The following is a 16,413-nucleotide window of genomic DNA, read 5'->3' on the forward strand; positions in this document are numbered from 1 at the left end:
TGGCTTCATTAAAGTCCATGCCAACACTGCATAAGGGATAGAGACAACTCCAAGAATTTGAATTCTGCTGGACGGTGATGGTGCATGCCTTTAATCCCAGCACTTGGGAGGCAGAGGCAGGTGAATCTTAGTGAGTTTTGAGGCCAGCTTGGTCTACAAAACAAGTTCCAGGACAGCCAGGACTGTTACATAGAAAAACCTTGTCTCTAAATAAACAAATAAATAAATAAATAAATAAATAAAAATAAAAATTTTTGGCTTCCTAGCCCATCTCCCTCCCCACCCCCATCCTTGTGTATTTAAGGCAAAGTCTTGCTATATAGCCCAAGCTAGTTTGGAATTCCTATGAAGTCCAACCTGGGCTCCATCCCATCATGCCCACCCAGGCTGTTCTTGGACTTTGATTCCTCATATCTTAGCCTCCTGAATGCTGGAATTGTAGGCAATGTGGCACCACCTCGTGCACACCCATTTTAACAGGCCCTGTGCAACATTGCTTTCTGTCAGATGAAGAGGACATCTTGTTTCCACCCCCCAAGCTGACTGATGAAGACTTCTCACCCTTTGGCTCTAGAGGTGGTCTCTTCAGTGAAGGACAGGGACTTTTTGATGATGACGATGAGGTGAGGTGGGCGAATGAACAAAGCTCTTTGTGTCTGTGTCATTGTATATGTAAGGAAGAAATCCCTGTTTTTGTTTGAAAAAAAGTAGCTTCTTGTTAGTTACTCCTTTCACTTTTGGGAACATGTGTCGTTCAGAACCACAGAGTGAGAAATACTATTTAATCTGATGTCCTATTGTCCTTTGATGTAAGGAGAGGCTGTGAGAGTATCAATAGTGGATAATTTACTTGAGTTACCCATAAGTAATTCTTTTCCATCTTTTTATTTAATTCCTTATAGGCCCAAAGTAAGTTTTGCTGTAGTCTGAACTTTGCGGCCATTTCTTTGACAGGACAGTAAACACATAGCATCAAAAGTATGAAATACTTGTCAGAAATCTTCAAATTCAGCTTCATTTATCTCTGTATTTTAAAATATCCTATGCCTTCTCACAACCAGAGTGACCTCTTCAGAGAAGCCTCCCGGGATCGGCCAGCACAAGCCCCTGTTAGTGAAGGTAGGCTTGGGAATGACAGCTTTTTCCTTGTGTGCTGTCCTAGTTTGCTGTTTATTGCTGTGATAAATGCCATGACCAGAAGCAGCTTGGGGAGGAGAGGGTCTAGTTATCTCCGTAGCTTATAGTTCATCAAGAAGGGAAGTGAGGCCAGAACCTCGTGGAAGGCAGGGTCTGAAGCAGAGGCCATGGAGGAATGCTGCTTCTTGGCTTGCTTTCCAGCTCATGTGTAGCTGTTTTTCATTTTCTCTCAGGACCATCTAGCTACGGGTGGCATTGTCCACAGTGGGCTGGGCCCTCTACATTCATCATTAATCAAAAAAGTGCCCCACAGACTTGCCTACAGGCCAATCTGGTGGAGGTAGTTTCTCAACCATTTTCTTTCCAGACAAACTCTAGCTTCTGTGGTTGAGAAAACACTACCCAGCAAACATGTTCTAATGCCTTTTCTGTTGGGAAACAGAATACCCAAAGCTTTATTTCTGTTAAGCTGAACATTGTTTTTGCCTTGAAACAGTTGAAGTCAGTTTGCCTTTGCTAATTACTATCTTAGGGATAGGCAGCAGTACCATCTTCAGACCCACAATACACATTTGCCTCTTAGAGGTCAATAAAAAAGTAAAAACATAGTTGATAGCTTTGCTGAGGCTAGCTTCACTATAATGACATTTAATTAAAGGGAACATTACTCATGTTGAATATATTAGTTGGTCACCAATAATTCCTCAAGGTGGCTGGCATCCATCTGAATCATCTGTAGGAGATTTTTTTTAAGCCCGAAGTATTTTTTTTTCTTTTTAAGAACTACAATTTTTATCCCATTAGATTTGAAGATCTGAAGGAGGCCGTTAGGCATTGGGAGCTGCTGTTTTAAATGACAGCCTCCTGTGTAGTCATTCTTTGTTGGATCCATCCCCATCCTTATCTTGCTGTCATGTTGCTTTACTTATTTTCTTGTTTAATTTTGTTACTTTTATTTTCTTCTACATCTCACAGGATTTTGCTTTCACTAGTTCATCTCATTGAGCTGGAAAGGGTAGTACTAGACCTGGGCTGTTTGTATTTCTGAGACAGTTTTGCTATGTAGTCCTGATTAGTCTGGTGCTTACCATGAAGCCCTGATACACTGTCATGCCTCAGCTGCTCAGGTCTCATGTCCTGCCATGCTAAACAAATCTGGTGAAATGACTGACCTTTCTTCCTTATTGTAGAATCTCCATCTCCAAAACCAGTAAAGAAAATCCCAGCAGGGGCTGTTTCTGTGTTTTTAGGTAACGGGGTTTATTTCTTGTGTGTGTGTATGTGTGTATTGTATGCCCATGTGATGTGAGGGGAAGCATCTGCCTGTGTGTGTTGAGGGAGATATAACATGTCCTGCTCTATACTCTCTTCTGTATTCCCTTGAGACAGGGTCTCACACTGAACCTGGACCAGGCTGGTGGCCAGTAAGTCCTAGAGAGCCTTTCAGCTCCCTGTGCCAACACTGGGGTTCCATGCACAGCCACAGCCACACCCTACTTGTTTTTACAGTTCTGGGGATTTAAGCTGAGGTCCTCTTGTTTCTAAAGTAAGCATTTACCTGCTGAGCCACCACCCCAGTGGTCTTCCTTAAGAACTAAAAATTCCATTTTGTTACCTTTTTATAAGGGCTGACTAGGAATTGAGAGGTACCCAGGAGCCCTAGACGGCATTGGCATGTATAACTACAGCTTATTTACTGATGATGTGAGCTCACATTCTATTAGAATTCAGAGGTTTTGGGGCTGGGGATGTGATGGAGTGGAAGAGCCCTTGTTTAGTATACACATAACCATGGTTTCCTCTTCAGCACTGCAGAGGCTGCAGGTGTGAGGGAAAGAGAGAGGAAAAGGAGGAAGAAGAGGAGAGATGGAGGGTGGGAAGGAGTGAGAGGATCAGCACAGTTTCAGATGTGGTCAGGCAGTCTTGAATTTTGATTTAGTTCTCCAGCACTAACACAAAAGTTACATCATTTTCTAAATGTGTTTTGTGGATGAACTTAATTCAAGAGTGGTGCTGTAGACAGAAGATTCATAACTCTGGCTGTCTTTTCATCATAGACACTTCTGCCCCATCCCTGAAGGAGTTCCAGAAACACGAGCAACCCACTCCAGGAAAAAACCCACATCTGCCAACTCCCTCTGGCCTCTTTGATGATAATGATGACGATGATGATGACAACTTTTTTGTGCCATCTTGTAACAAACCTTCCAAGACTGGTACCACTTTCAGCTATTCTGGGAATTTAGATAAGAACGTTGAGCTTGTGGGGCAGTGGTGGCACACGCCTTTAATCTCAGCACTCCACTTGGGAGGCAGAGGCAGGCAGATCTCGGAGTTCAAGGCCAGGACAAGTAGGCCTATAAAGAGAAACCTTGTTAGAAAAACAAAACAAAAAAGAAGGTTGAGCTTAAGGGGACACTGTCTTCACGTTCTGTGTCACTTCCAGTTCCAGATTGTCTTGCTGAGCATTGCTGTCACTGTCTTGTCTGTGCTTAAATTGTGCCACAACCCTGGGGTTCCTAACAGGCCAATATTTTCTTCATTGGAAACTAAGTACTGAGATTATATTCTTTATAAGGACCTGAAATTCTTCTGTATTCTTTTCTCAAAGTTTCTGCTTCTGCCTTTCAAAATTCAGATAGAAGTTTAGTCATACTTCCTCCTAGCAGCTCTAGGTAATTACTTGAGCAGAACATTGCGTGCTGGTTGATTAATTCCTACCATCTCTATTTTCTGCCAGAGTTCAGATTATCCTTAGCCTTGTCTCCCCATGGCATTTTTGGCCTATTGTCTGCTCAGTGCTCTTCCCTTCTCTGAAGTCTGTGTTGAAGTCTTTCCCATAAGTCCTTTGTTTTAATGTGCAGATGTGTCTCCGAAGGCTGAGTAGGTCTAGGGTGGGGCCTGAGAGGCTCCATTTCTGACACCCTCTGGATCACAGCTCCAACTCTAAGTTCACATTTGCAGGAACGACACTTATATTGATCAGGTATTGCTCTAGAAGAGAAGGGTAGATCCTGAGGTGCACATAATTTCAGCAGTTGGACAAAGGAGAAGATGGCATCAGGAAATGATACAACCAGAATGTGTTAGAACATGATGCCTGGTGTAATTTTCCAGGGTAAGGGGCAGAGTACGAAGACAGAAGCAGGAGTGTGAGGGAAAGTGATAATCTTTGTAGAAAAGTGGAGAAATATGCAGTGAGCTCAGTGGACAGACTTAAATGGCAATAAGTGAATGCAGAAGTGCCTTCTTCAGCTTTGAAGCTCTTGACAACTTAGCCAGCATTTCTACAACTCTGAAACCATGCCTTACTCACTGACACATGGCTATGCTTGGGGAACAAAAAGTAGCAAACCACTCAGGTTTTCCCCGCCAGGAAAGTGGTGGTCTTCCTGTTTAGTGGATTCTTGCAAAATTGTTGACAAGAATGAGGGGCTGGAGAGATGGGTCAGAGGTTATGAGTATTTGCTATCAAGTCTGGGGATAAGACTCCTATCCCAGCATCCATGTAACAAACCTGGAATCAAGTGCATGCCTTTAACTCCAGCTCTAAAGGGGCAGAGATGGGATTACTAAGGTTTGCAGTCTTCCATAGAAAAAACACAAGCCCCACGTTTAGCAAAGGACCCTGCCTTGAAGGAATAGGTAGGATACCTCCTGACCACCCTGTACATGCACAGATCCACACACCCACCCCTATACATGAGCACACCTCCACACAAACACATAAATAAATATCCCCCATACATGAGCATACACACACAACCACATAAATAAATATCCCCCATACATGAGCATGCACACATGCAAACATATAAATAAGTAAATATTCCCTATACATGAGCATACACACATACAAACAAATATTCCACCATATGTGAGCACACACACACACACAAACACATGAATGAATATACCCCATACATGAGCATTTGTGAACACATAAGTGAGTAAATATCTCTCATGTATGAGCATACACACATGCAAAAACATAAATAAATATGGATGTATGGATCTCATGGAGGTATCTACTTTTTTTCTCAGGATTATTTCCTCTGTATATTATATGGAAGCTCAGATTATTTAAAATGTAGTCTCATGAATAGTTGGCATTAGTATATGAAGTAGTGGGTTTAGACACATGTGTACCAAACTCCTGTCTTGTGAAGAAAGAGATAAGGAGAATTCCAGTATTTGCTTTCATCTATTTCTGTATAGTTTGCTTTTTAATAAAAACAGGAATCAACATTCACATCTCTTCCCTAGAACTATTGACTCTTTGGCCCTTTAAAGTGATCTTTGGTTTTTAACCCCATCTTAAATGCACTCAGCATAGGGTGCTTCTGTTTGGGTAGGGGTGTCATTCAGATGGTTAATGTCTGTCTTGTGAGTACCAGGGAGAAGGAACTGGGGAGAGTAGCTCAGCAGCAGAGCATGTAACTGGCATGTAGCTCTCCCTGCTCAATTCTCTGAATTGCAGGGAAAATGAAAAGGAAAAATACTAAAGGAAGACTATGATTCCATTTACTTTGTCTTTCTCTGTAAGTTATGAAGAAATAAGATGCCTTTCATATTTATCTTTAGGAGCAGATTTTTTTTTTCTGTGAATTTTGTAGTTGGATTTTGATGCTGGTGTAATTTTATGCTGGTTTTTTTTTTTTTTTTTTTTTTTTTTTTTAAGACAAAGTCAAATCTACTGCCATTATCTTTGATGATGAGGAAGGAGATCTGTTCAGAGAAAAACCAGCACCTTTGTCAGTGGCTTCTGTGAGTCAGGCAGATGAAAACACAACACGGGCAGATAAAACGGTAAGTAGGAGCACATCAGGATATTGGCCTGAGCATCTTACAATAGCAATTTGTCTGGATCTCAGAGGGATAAAGAGATCTCTTTTGTGTTTATTCCTTTAGTGTACTTTCTGTTGCTGTGATAAACACTGACAAAAGCAGTTTAGAGAGGAAGAGGTTTATCTGGCTCACAGGATGTAGTCCATCCTTAAGGGAAGAAGCCAGGGGAACCACTTAAGAGGAGGCTGTGGAGGACTGCCTCTGACTTAACTTGATTTCGTTGACTTGCTTAGCTACCTTTCTTACACAGCCGGGCCCACCTGCCCAGAGCTGGCATAGTAGGCTGGACACTTCCACCTCAATTAGCTATCAAGAAATGCAAGCCCATTTGATGGAAGCAGTTCTTCAATTTAGTTCCTACTTCCTAAATGTGTCAACACATTTATATTAATAACTTTGAATATAAACTCCAGATAACTGCTAACCAGATTCACGTATAGTGAGGATTTGCCAAATAAGTGTCTGAAACTTGTGCAACCTTACTTTTTTCAGAACTATTTGTAAGTAATTTGTAGTCATTACGATGTTTTAGACGTCTCAGCTGGTCTTCATTGTATACCAGAATCCCAAAGAAGTAGGCTCCAATGCCAGTGAAGGAATGGATTTGCCAGGGAGAGTGAGGGCAAGCAGGCAGATTGAGAAAGCTTTCTTCTCCTGTGTCCTTTATATAAGCTGCCAATAGAAAGTGTGGCCCATATTAAAGGATTCAAAATGTTTGGATTGGTGGTGTATCTTCAAAAGATCCAGATTAAAAGTAGGTCTTCCCATTTCAAATGATGTAGTTAGGAAAGCAATCCCTCACAGGTATGCCCTGCTACTTGGGGGTTAGTTGACAGCCAAGAGCAGCATCACACATGTCTCATTTTGTCACATCTTTGTTTTGCCCTCACAACTACCAAATTGCCAACATTCAAAATCTAGGTCCCTCAACTAGCTTTTCCTTTTGTCTGTCCCTTTTGTGCCCTGCTGACAGAGTACATGCTCCCATGTACACAAGATGTGCCCCATGCTCTATCTTGTTTGTATTATCTCACTGTTCTGGGGCCTCATCAAATCTGAGAAACTGACTTTCCAGTGAGTCTTCTCTGTTGTTAACTTTTACCAGTGTTTAAATTCTTTGTCATAGTACTTCTGAATAAAATCTTTGTGTGAACATTATGCAAATGAAGGTTCAAAGCATGTTTAGTCCCTTGGTTTGGTGCATTCTCATAGTAGAGGCTGGGGGCATTTCCTGAATGAATGAATGAATGAATGAATGAATGAATGAATGAATGAATGAATGAACGAACGAATGAATGAGCGAGCTTGTTTCCATGTCTCTTACTTACCATGTCTATTTTTTTCCTCTTTTTTTTTTTTTTTTTTGGTGGGGATCCAACTAGATCACCTTACCTTCCAGCAAAAATCTGAAGCTTATATCAGAAACAAAGACTCAGAAAGGCTTGTTCTCAGATGAAGAGGACTCTGAGGTATGGAATTCTTTTTAGTTCTGGGGGGTCATTTGTAGAATAAAACATTAATAATTTTCAGATCAGTTTATCAGTGGAGGTTTAAGACTTTTTGTTAAATAGTTCAGTTCTTAGTTTGAAAATAATCTCGGGCTAGGAATATAATTCAGTGTTATAAAATGACTGGCATATACTAGGCCCTATATTTTCTTGAAAATACGTGATCTTCAGAAAGCGATATATATACAGTATCTTCAACTTTTGGGTTTGAATTCATCGTATTTCCTTTAACATGTTTAAATTTAAGACTTTTGTTGGTTCACAATTGTGGTACTGTATGAGAGAAGAAATCAGCCTGCTGCTTCCTTTAATGGCAGTGACGTACTAGTGAGTTTGTTCCCACTGTGGTACATGTTCAACACAGCTTTTGCTTTTCATTGCTGGTGACAGATGACAGGTTGTGGGTAGGAAAGCTCTTGGGCTTCCATCCCTACGTGGTGGGTCTTTAAGCATGGCAAGTTCAGGAAGCAAGGCCTTTCTGGTGATTCAGATCGTGAGAGTGTCAGGCAGAGGCTGTGCTGCCTTTCTATCCTAGTTTTGGAAGTTGTCTTAGTTAGCTTTCCTTAGCTGTGAGAAAACACTGATCAAAAGCAACTTGGGGAGGAAAGGGTTTATTTCCTATTACAGGTTGTCCATCATTGAGGAAAGGCAAGGCACGAACTTGAGCAGGAATCTGGAACAGAGACCAAGGAGGAATGATGTTTATTGGCTTACCCTTTCCTGCTTGTACTCAGCCAGTTTTCTTATATAGCCCAAGACCACTTGCATAGGACTGGCACTGCCCACAGTGGGCTGGGCCATTTAAGAAAATACCCCACATATATGCCCACAATGCAGTGTGATGGAGTTACTCAATTGAGGATGTCTTCCTTGGTGAGTCAAATGACAGCCAAGATTATCCATCACAGTAGTCAATGCTTTTTCTTCTGCCTTGCTGCAACAGTCCTGGGATTGGAAGCAGGATACAAATTCCATTGAGTGTGTGTGTGTGTGTGTGTGTATGTGTGTGTGTGTGTGAAAGAGACATACCAGGCATTGAGCTCAGGGTCTCGTACATACTAGGCAAGCACTGAGCTATATTTCCGGTCCCCCAGCTTGATTTCTTGATGGTAGAGTTTAATAAACTAGAGGTTTGTTTGAAAACCACTACTCAAGGCTTTGTTCCAAAGGCATCATAGAATAAGTGTTTTTTTTTTTTTTTTATTGAATATTGTTAGAATTCTAGGCAAAGAGAAGTAACATAAGGCAGTCTGGGACATAAAACATTGAATTGGAAGGAATATGTTTTTTTTTTGTGGGTATCTGTGTCTCAAGTATGGACAGGAAGCTTGCCTTACTGAATTATTTTTGGGAGGGCATATTTGAGGTAATAAGTGTGTTTTTTCTCCCTGCCAACAAGGAAGGTCCAAAATGCAGAAATCTCTTTTTTGTTCTCTGGTTGAATTATTTTGATATTCTTAAAATTGCCAGCCCATTTGACTGTGTATAAACTGCAACTGGGCTGTAGAACACTGGAGCCTCTTCGCCTTTTGTCTGTAAACAGACCAGTGTGACTCATGGAGCCAGATGCTAACCAGTGTGCTAAGAATTCTCTCTAGGTCAGTGACCTCATTAAGTTTGTTGATGAGTGGTAGACATTGATTGTGTAATAAAAGATAGCATCCAAAGAGGTCATGGAAAATGTTCTTGTTTTGTTTAATTATCTGGCTCTTGTATTGAGGTTCCTCTGCCCTGGGGACAGTTGTCCTAGTTTATGTTTCTAGTTCATGTAGCTCAGTTTGCAGAGTATTCCTTGTGGTTTAAGCTGACAGTCCATTAAGTTTTGAGGACAATTCATAACTTGGCAGATCTTTTGCAGCATTTCATAGTTAAAGTTCAAGTAGAATAGTAGACACTTTCAGCACATGCTCTACCACTGAGTTATCTTCCCAGCATAAACCTTTTAAAGTAGGAATTTAGTTTGCATTCATTTAAAAGATGCAATCTAGTTTCTGGGAAGAGAGATCTTAACAATAGCGCAGTCACAGTTCTAGCATGTGGCAAATTTAGCCTGTTTTGTGGTAGAATGTGTATGCTTTTCTTTGATACTTTAGACTTTTGTCTCATGATAGGACTGACTGGGAAGTGTCTTCCTGCCTTACATCCTTCAGGTAGAAATATGCTTGCCCTACAGGCTCCAAAGAGCCTACCTGAAATATCCTGTGGCTCTCCCTTGCTCCTTGTGCCCACAAGGGCAGATGCCGAGGTCCCAAATCTAAATGCACAAAGCCATTATGTTGTAGTCTACTGTACTGACTGGATGTTAAAGCTGATAGGCTCTGCTAACCAGCAGCTTTGATTTTGATTCAACAGGATTTGTTTTCTTCTCAAAATTCAAGTAAGTCAAAAAGTACATCACTTCTGTCCAGCCAGCTTCCCACATCAGTCTCCCTTTTTGGTGATGAAGATGAAGAGGTAAATGTTGTTATTGCAGCACCAATAATTAGCCTAGAACAGTAGAAATTTGGTTTTTATATATACAGTCAGAGTGGCATATAGAGACGTGTGATGGAGGAGTTCCTAGGTTACCAATGTCTGGTCACATTGGTGATCCCCCAGGTGTTTCTAGTAATAAAATTAGGAAGTCATTAAGATCTTGATTAGTTTATTGAGTAAAGCCAAATAGTTGTTTGTTTGTTTTTAACACTTTTTTGATAAATAACTTTAGAGAGGATGATACCTTATACCAATGATGTATGAGAACATCTTGGCTGCAGTGGCAGTAGTAAGGAGGAGGCAGCCATGTTTTAGGTTTACATTTCCTGTTCTCTCTGGGTATAGAGAGTGGTAATGAAAAGGTAGAGGCAAAAAGTGCAGTGGTTGACCCATGTACTGTGGTTCCATACTCAGCTCCATCATTGTAAACCTAGACTTTCTGCGGGTACCTTAGCACCTTCTTCTTCTATGGGTTAAGGTCACTAGGTTCATTATAGCCACGGAAATAAATAATGTCACATCTTTGCACAGTGGTTGGTAGAGGAGTGAGATGTGTGGTTAATGAAAGCTGTTGTCACTAACATCCCACTGGACCCAGAGTGTTATCTATCTTTTCTACCTTACCAGGCTTTACTTACAGACCTCCTTTATCGGTGTTCAGCTCAGGATTGTCCACTGCCATAGTATATACTGTTAAGAGTTTTGTATCATAAGCCAAACTTGGGCCTGCTGGTGGTTTTTATTTAATTACCTTAATGAAAATGGGTATGCAATAGAATTTCTGCTGGGCCTGGGAGTGGTGGCAGGATCTCATAGGTAGTTCAGACTGTTCTTTAACTGACCGCGCAGTCCAGGCTGGCTTCAAGTTTATACTCCTGCTGCACTGGGTTCATGAATCCAGTGATCACAGGCGATGCCACCACACTCACTTCATATTTGATGGAGTGTTTGACTGGGTAAGAATTTATAAATACCATTGGATGTCCTCAGGATGACAGGGATTTTAGTTAGTAAACTGTTCCATACCTTTGTATTCTTTACTACAAATTAATTGTAAACAATTTCTTTTTCCAACTTAGCTGAAAAAACTCTTTTTTAGCCTTAATTCCATTTCTAAGTTTTAGAAAGAGGTGTGTGATTGTTGGTTGCTGCCAAAACTCTCATGCCCACAGGTGGACTGCAAAGGGCACCTGGTGTTTCTGTCGTCTTGACTTTCCTTTGTTGCTTTTGCTCTCTCAAGCCCTGGTCGGGTCCTGTAGTAACTCTTGAAAATTGTCCTCTGCGCTGTACACATACACTGCCCCCAGCTCACATACCCCTGTGCACAGTGCACACGCACAATAGTAATTTCAAAAGGATTTTTTAAGAATCCTGTGGTACTCTTGTTTTCCTTCTGTGGGTAGGGGTTGTAATTTGAAGAGGTTGTAGACTGAGATGTGCAGGTATTTTGTGATTGTTTCTCCTAGACCTGTGCTCTGCTCCTCACGTGAGAATGACTTGCTCAGGTTTCATGTAACTTGAACTGGTGACACCTTTGTGCACTTTCCTACCATTTATCCTTTTAGGATAATCTTTTTGGGAGTGCACCAGCTAAGAAGCAAGTTTCATCTGTACAACCTCAGAGTCAAGAGAAACCAAAACCTTCAGAGCAGCCCAAAAAGAAAGCATCTGCCTTGTTGTTCAGCAGCGATGAGGAGGTAGGTTAAGGTTTTCCCACACATGAGGTTTTGATGGGAATGCAGAAAGAGTCAGAGCTGTCCCAAGCATGTTCTCTTTCTGTTCTGTACCCACTGGAGCTTGGTCACCAAAAGATGGTGTTTATAAGATTGTATCTTTTCAGCACTCAGGAGGCAGAGGCAGGCAGAGGCCAGCGTGGTCTGCAGAGCGAGTTCCAGGACAGGCTCCCAAGCTACAGAGAAACCCTGTCTCAAAAAACAAAACAAAACAAAACAAAAAAAAGATTGTATCTTTTAAAGAAAAACATTTGTATAATGTGTTAAACATCAGTACTTTCAAAATGGAGTTAATATGGCCTCTACCACAAAGTTTATGGCTGAAGCTCTGGAACAAGAGATAGCGAGGAAAAATCATTCACTTCTCAGGTATATTTTAGGTGATAAGGAGCCTGTGGTGTGTTTTGCTAAGTATGATAGAGAACGGAGAGCTGGGGAGAAGCATGCTGGGATTGGAGTCTGGTCTGCAGTGGTAAGCTGAGGGGTGTAGCCAGGTCTGCTCATTCAGGTTTTTCTTTGTGTCTTCAGAAATGGGGCTATTTTTCATCCAGTACAGAGAGGATAGTCTTGGTCCTGCTTCACAGTAGATATTTGGGGTGTTCCTTTTTGTTCTGCTATTAGGGGAAGGGACAATGAGAAGGTCATTAAAGACTCGATACCTCTGCTTTCCTCATTGCTAAGGTGCCATGCTTGGATCAGGGAAATGTGTATTATCTTGTTAAGGACTGCTTTGTGTCATTAAGTTAGAATTACAGCTAGGCAGGCTAGGACCCAACTTCTTTTCTGTAGGACAGTGGATGTTTAAATTTGTGATTTGGATACAGATTAGCAAAATCAATAATAGCTTAATCATTATTCAGATTTAGCTTAGCAGAAGACCATAAGTATAAATGAAATTTAGATTTACATTTTATCTTAGGAGAATGAGAAGCAATCAGTATAATAAAACTTTGTGCCTTGAGTGTGAAAGGTCTCTCTGGCGCTACACATCCAGCATGAGCAACACCCCAGTTCTATGTCCAGCACAGATAAATAATAAAATAATAATAATACCACAAACTGTTAAAAGTGCTGGTGTTGTAGCCAAGAGGTAATTAGGGTTTCTATTGCTGTTATAAAACACCTTAACCAAAAGCAACTTGGGGAGAAAAGGGTTTATTTTAACTCTCAGATCATACTCCATCACTGAGGGAATTCTGGGGCAGAACTCAAAGTAGGAACCTGGCGGCAAGAACAGAGATGGAGGCCATGGAGGGGAACAGCGTACTGGCTTGCCCCTCATGGTTCACCAGCCAAGAGGTGGCACTGCCTACAGTGAGCTCTGCCCTCCCAGTTGAGTTTCCTTCTTCAAAAATGACTCTAGATGTGTCAAGTTGACACAAAACTAGCCAGCACACCTAATGTATTAGAAAACCTGGGTTCAACCCCCAGGTACTGGCTGTATTCCTGGTACTTGAGAGGTGGAGGAGGAGGTAAGTTCAAGGCTGTCCCCAGCCACATAGTGATTTAAGGCCTGCCTGGACTATTTGGGACCCTTTTCTCAAACGAAATATATTTAAGCGGAAGATATTCCTATTTAATGTTTGCGCTTTCATTATAGGGATGTTAGGAGGGCACCAAATTACAAATTGTAACTTCAAAAGTATTTATTGAAAGCAACTTAAAATGACTTAATTTATGTTTTCTGCTCAAATGTGCATATTGATTATAGATTACCCATCCCCCACTTCTCTCTCTCTCTCTCTCTCTCTCTCTCTCTCTCTCTCTCTCTCTCTCTGTGTGTGTGTGTGTGTGTGTGTGTGTGTGTGTGTGAAGTACAGGAGGAGGGGCTTGCTCTTTTCCATATGTGGTTTGGCTAACCTGGGATCCATGTATCTCTTCTCCCACCCCCCGTGCTGGGGATACTGGCATGAGTGGCCATACATGGGTCTTTTACACATAGGATCTGGGGATTTGAACTCAGGTCCTCATGCTTATGTAGCAAGTGCTTTTGCCCATTTTGTCAGCACTGCCCTGTCTGTAGATTTTTAATGCATGTTTTATGTTTTAAGGACCAGTGGAATATTACTGACTCACATACCAAGTTAGCATCTGACAAAAAGTCCAAAGGAGAACTGTGGGACTCAGGGACCATCCAAGGCCAAGAGGTGAAGGCTGTGAAAAAGACCAACCTATTTGAGGAGGACGATGATGAAGTTGATCTGTTTGCTATTGCGAAGGACAGGTGAGAGCTTTGCAATTGCAGAGAGAGGTTTAGTGAGACAGTGTTTCTGTTGCTAGTGGCTGATGTTTCATTGTCACACATACATGAATAGGGCCTGCCCTTGCTTTTCAGTGGGAATGTTTGACTTGATTTTTTTTCTCTGATTTTTTTTTTAACTTTGAAAGAGTTTTTTCCTCTTAGGGGAGATTGTCCCCCCCCCCTTTTAGAGTTACCCTAAAGAAGGTTATTTAAAAGTTTATTACTTTGATCAAAATCGTAAAGTGTGGAAAACCGTGATATTAGGAGTAGACTACCAGCAGGTGCTGACTACACCTTCTGGTCTAAGTGATTGTCTGAGCTGAAGCTGGTGGCTTGTGAAGAATGACACGGGCTGGGCTATCTGTGCTGCCTGGATAGCTGTGTATTCAGAGTGACTCCTGCATTTAACCCTTTTCCTCTGGGAGACTTATACGTGATTACTTGAAGCTCCACTAAATAGTAGCAGAATAAACAGGCAGTCCATTGAATGTGGAAATACCATGCTTTATGAGGTGGTCTTCATGAATGAATTAATAAAGTACCTCAGATCTCTCTAAATAGTTACATCTCATCAGGCATTATTGTTTTTCCTTTTAGGTGCCCAATACTTGACACCTGATGAATCTGTGGGCTCTGGTTCAGAGTAGAGAATGTCTGAAATCCTAATAAAGTTTTCAATTCTGACTCTACAGTTCTTATCTGAATAATTTCTCTTGCCTCAGATTTTTCATCTCCCAAAGGTCTATTGACATAATCATGTATCTGTGATGTGAAAATCTTTGTGAGGTAGCTGGCTCATGGGCAGGCTTCATCGTAGTGCAGGGAAATGCTTCCTTCTTTTTTTATTTGTATTGTTCTTTCCTGGGTTACTTTTCCTGCTTTTACTGATCACCTTGTGTCAAAGGTTAGTGCGAGTCCTCTTTTAAGAGCCTTCTATAATCCAGCCTTGAGGGAGGGAAGAATTTGGGGGCTTAGAGCAGAGGCATGCTCTGCCCTTACCTGTCCCTCTGTATCTTCACTGTAGTTGAACACCCTGTACACGAATGCCCTACCACACACATTGCCATGAACCTGATGACCTGAAACATGCTCCATGTTAGGTCTTGGTGCCAGCCACACAGTTCCTGGCTTTCAGTGATGATTTCTTTTTTATAAATTTAATTTATTATTTTACATGTCGATACCAGTTCTCTCTCCCTTCCTCCCTCCCTCCATCCCTCTCTCCCTACCTCCCTCCCTCCATCCCTCCCTCCCTCCCTCCTCCCTCCCTCCCTTCCTCATTTTTACCCTCCCTGCCCTCTCACATGCACCCTAACCACCCTCCCCTCCCATCCCCCCACGCCAATTCCATATGTAGGGCAATGCCATCCATGTGGGGTCATATAGATCTGACAGGTCATGTGAAGTAGGGACTAGGACTTCTCTCCTGTCTCTAGGTTAAGGCAGTTATCCCTCCATGGGGGATGTGTTCGCAAGGTCCTTTTGTGCACCAGGGATACATCCTGGCTCCACTGTCTGAGGTCCCTTAGACTGCTCAGTCCTTGTAGCTGAGACTCATATTAAGGGGGGCCTGAGTCAGTCCCATGCTGGCTTCCCAGCTATCAGTCTGGGGGCCCGTTTGCTCCTCCTTGTTCAGGTCAGCTGTCTCTATGTGTTTCTGCAACCTAGTCTTGTCCTTTCCATCTGCATCTGGGTTCTAGTTTGACTCAGTGTTTATGTATGTGTGTTTGCTCCTGTTTCCAACAGGTATTAGATGAGGGCTCCATGGATAAGTTAGTTGTTGATTTCACTATCCGGGAAGGGCATTTATGGTAGTCTTTTCACGGATGCTCAAATTGTTAGTTAGCGGCAGTCTTTGTAGTTCTCTAGACCTTTCTTTGAGTTCAATTTTCTCTTCAAACCAATATTGGCTCCCTCTTTTATGTTCTCTCTCTCTCTCTCATCATCTATTCCTAACCAGGCTCAATCTTCCTAGTCACAAGTGTTTTCCTTTCCTCCCCTTTGCTTTCTCCTACTTCTCTCTCCATTCGCTGCCCTCCCCACTTCCCCTGTGCTCTGGGGGACTTGTTCCTTCCCGCTTCTGTGAGAGACTTTATATGAATCTCTTAGAATACACCTTGTAGCCTAGTTCCTCTGATGGTGTGAATTACAGGCTGGTGATCCTTTGCTCTAGATCTAAAATCCATATATGAGTGAGTACATACCATGTTCCTCTTTTTGTGACTGGACTACCTCATTCAGGATGGTTTCTTCAAGAGCCATCCACTTGCCTGTGAATTTCAAGATACCATTATTTTTTTCTGCAGAGTGGTATTCCATTGTGTAGATGTGCCACATCTTCATTATCCATTCTTCAATTGAGGGGCATCTAGGTTGCTTCCAGGTTCTTGCTATTACAAATAATGCTGCTATGAACATAGTTGAACAGATGTCTTTGTTGCATGGATGTGAATCCTTTGGGTATATGCCT

The 16,413-nt window shown here is 41.8% G+C and overlaps 1 protein-coding gene across 2 annotated transcripts in view; it reads left to right on the top strand.

Moving 5' to 3' along the window:
• The window catches only part of Washc2c (WASH complex subunit 2C), a 47,719-nt gene that overhangs the window by 13,973 nt on the left and 17,333 nt on the right, over positions 1 to 16,413 (top strand). For both annotated transcript variants that reach the window (XM_051203806.1, XM_051203807.1), the window contains exons 11-19: positions 508 to 623; positions 1,062 to 1,119; positions 2,328 to 2,387; positions 3,195 to 3,353; positions 5,819 to 5,946; positions 7,368 to 7,454; positions 9,846 to 9,947; positions 11,534 to 11,665; positions 13,753 to 13,925. In XM_051203806.1, coding sequence (XP_051059763.1) covers positions 508 to 623; positions 1,062 to 1,119; positions 2,328 to 2,387; positions 3,195 to 3,353; positions 5,819 to 5,946; positions 7,368 to 7,454; positions 9,846 to 9,947; positions 11,534 to 11,665; positions 13,753 to 13,925 — 1,015 coding nt within the window. The remainder of the gene's footprint in view (positions 1 to 507; positions 624 to 1,061; positions 1,120 to 2,327; positions 2,388 to 3,194; positions 3,354 to 5,818; positions 5,947 to 7,367; positions 7,455 to 9,845; positions 9,948 to 11,533; positions 11,666 to 13,752; positions 13,926 to 16,413) is intronic.

Source organism: Phodopus roborovskii, unplaced genomic scaffold (genome assembly GCF_943737965.1).
Source record: "Phodopus roborovskii unplaced genomic scaffold, PHOROB, whole genome shotgun sequence".
Taxonomy (NCBI): Eukaryota; Metazoa; Chordata; class Mammalia; order Rodentia; family Cricetidae; genus Phodopus; species Phodopus roborovskii.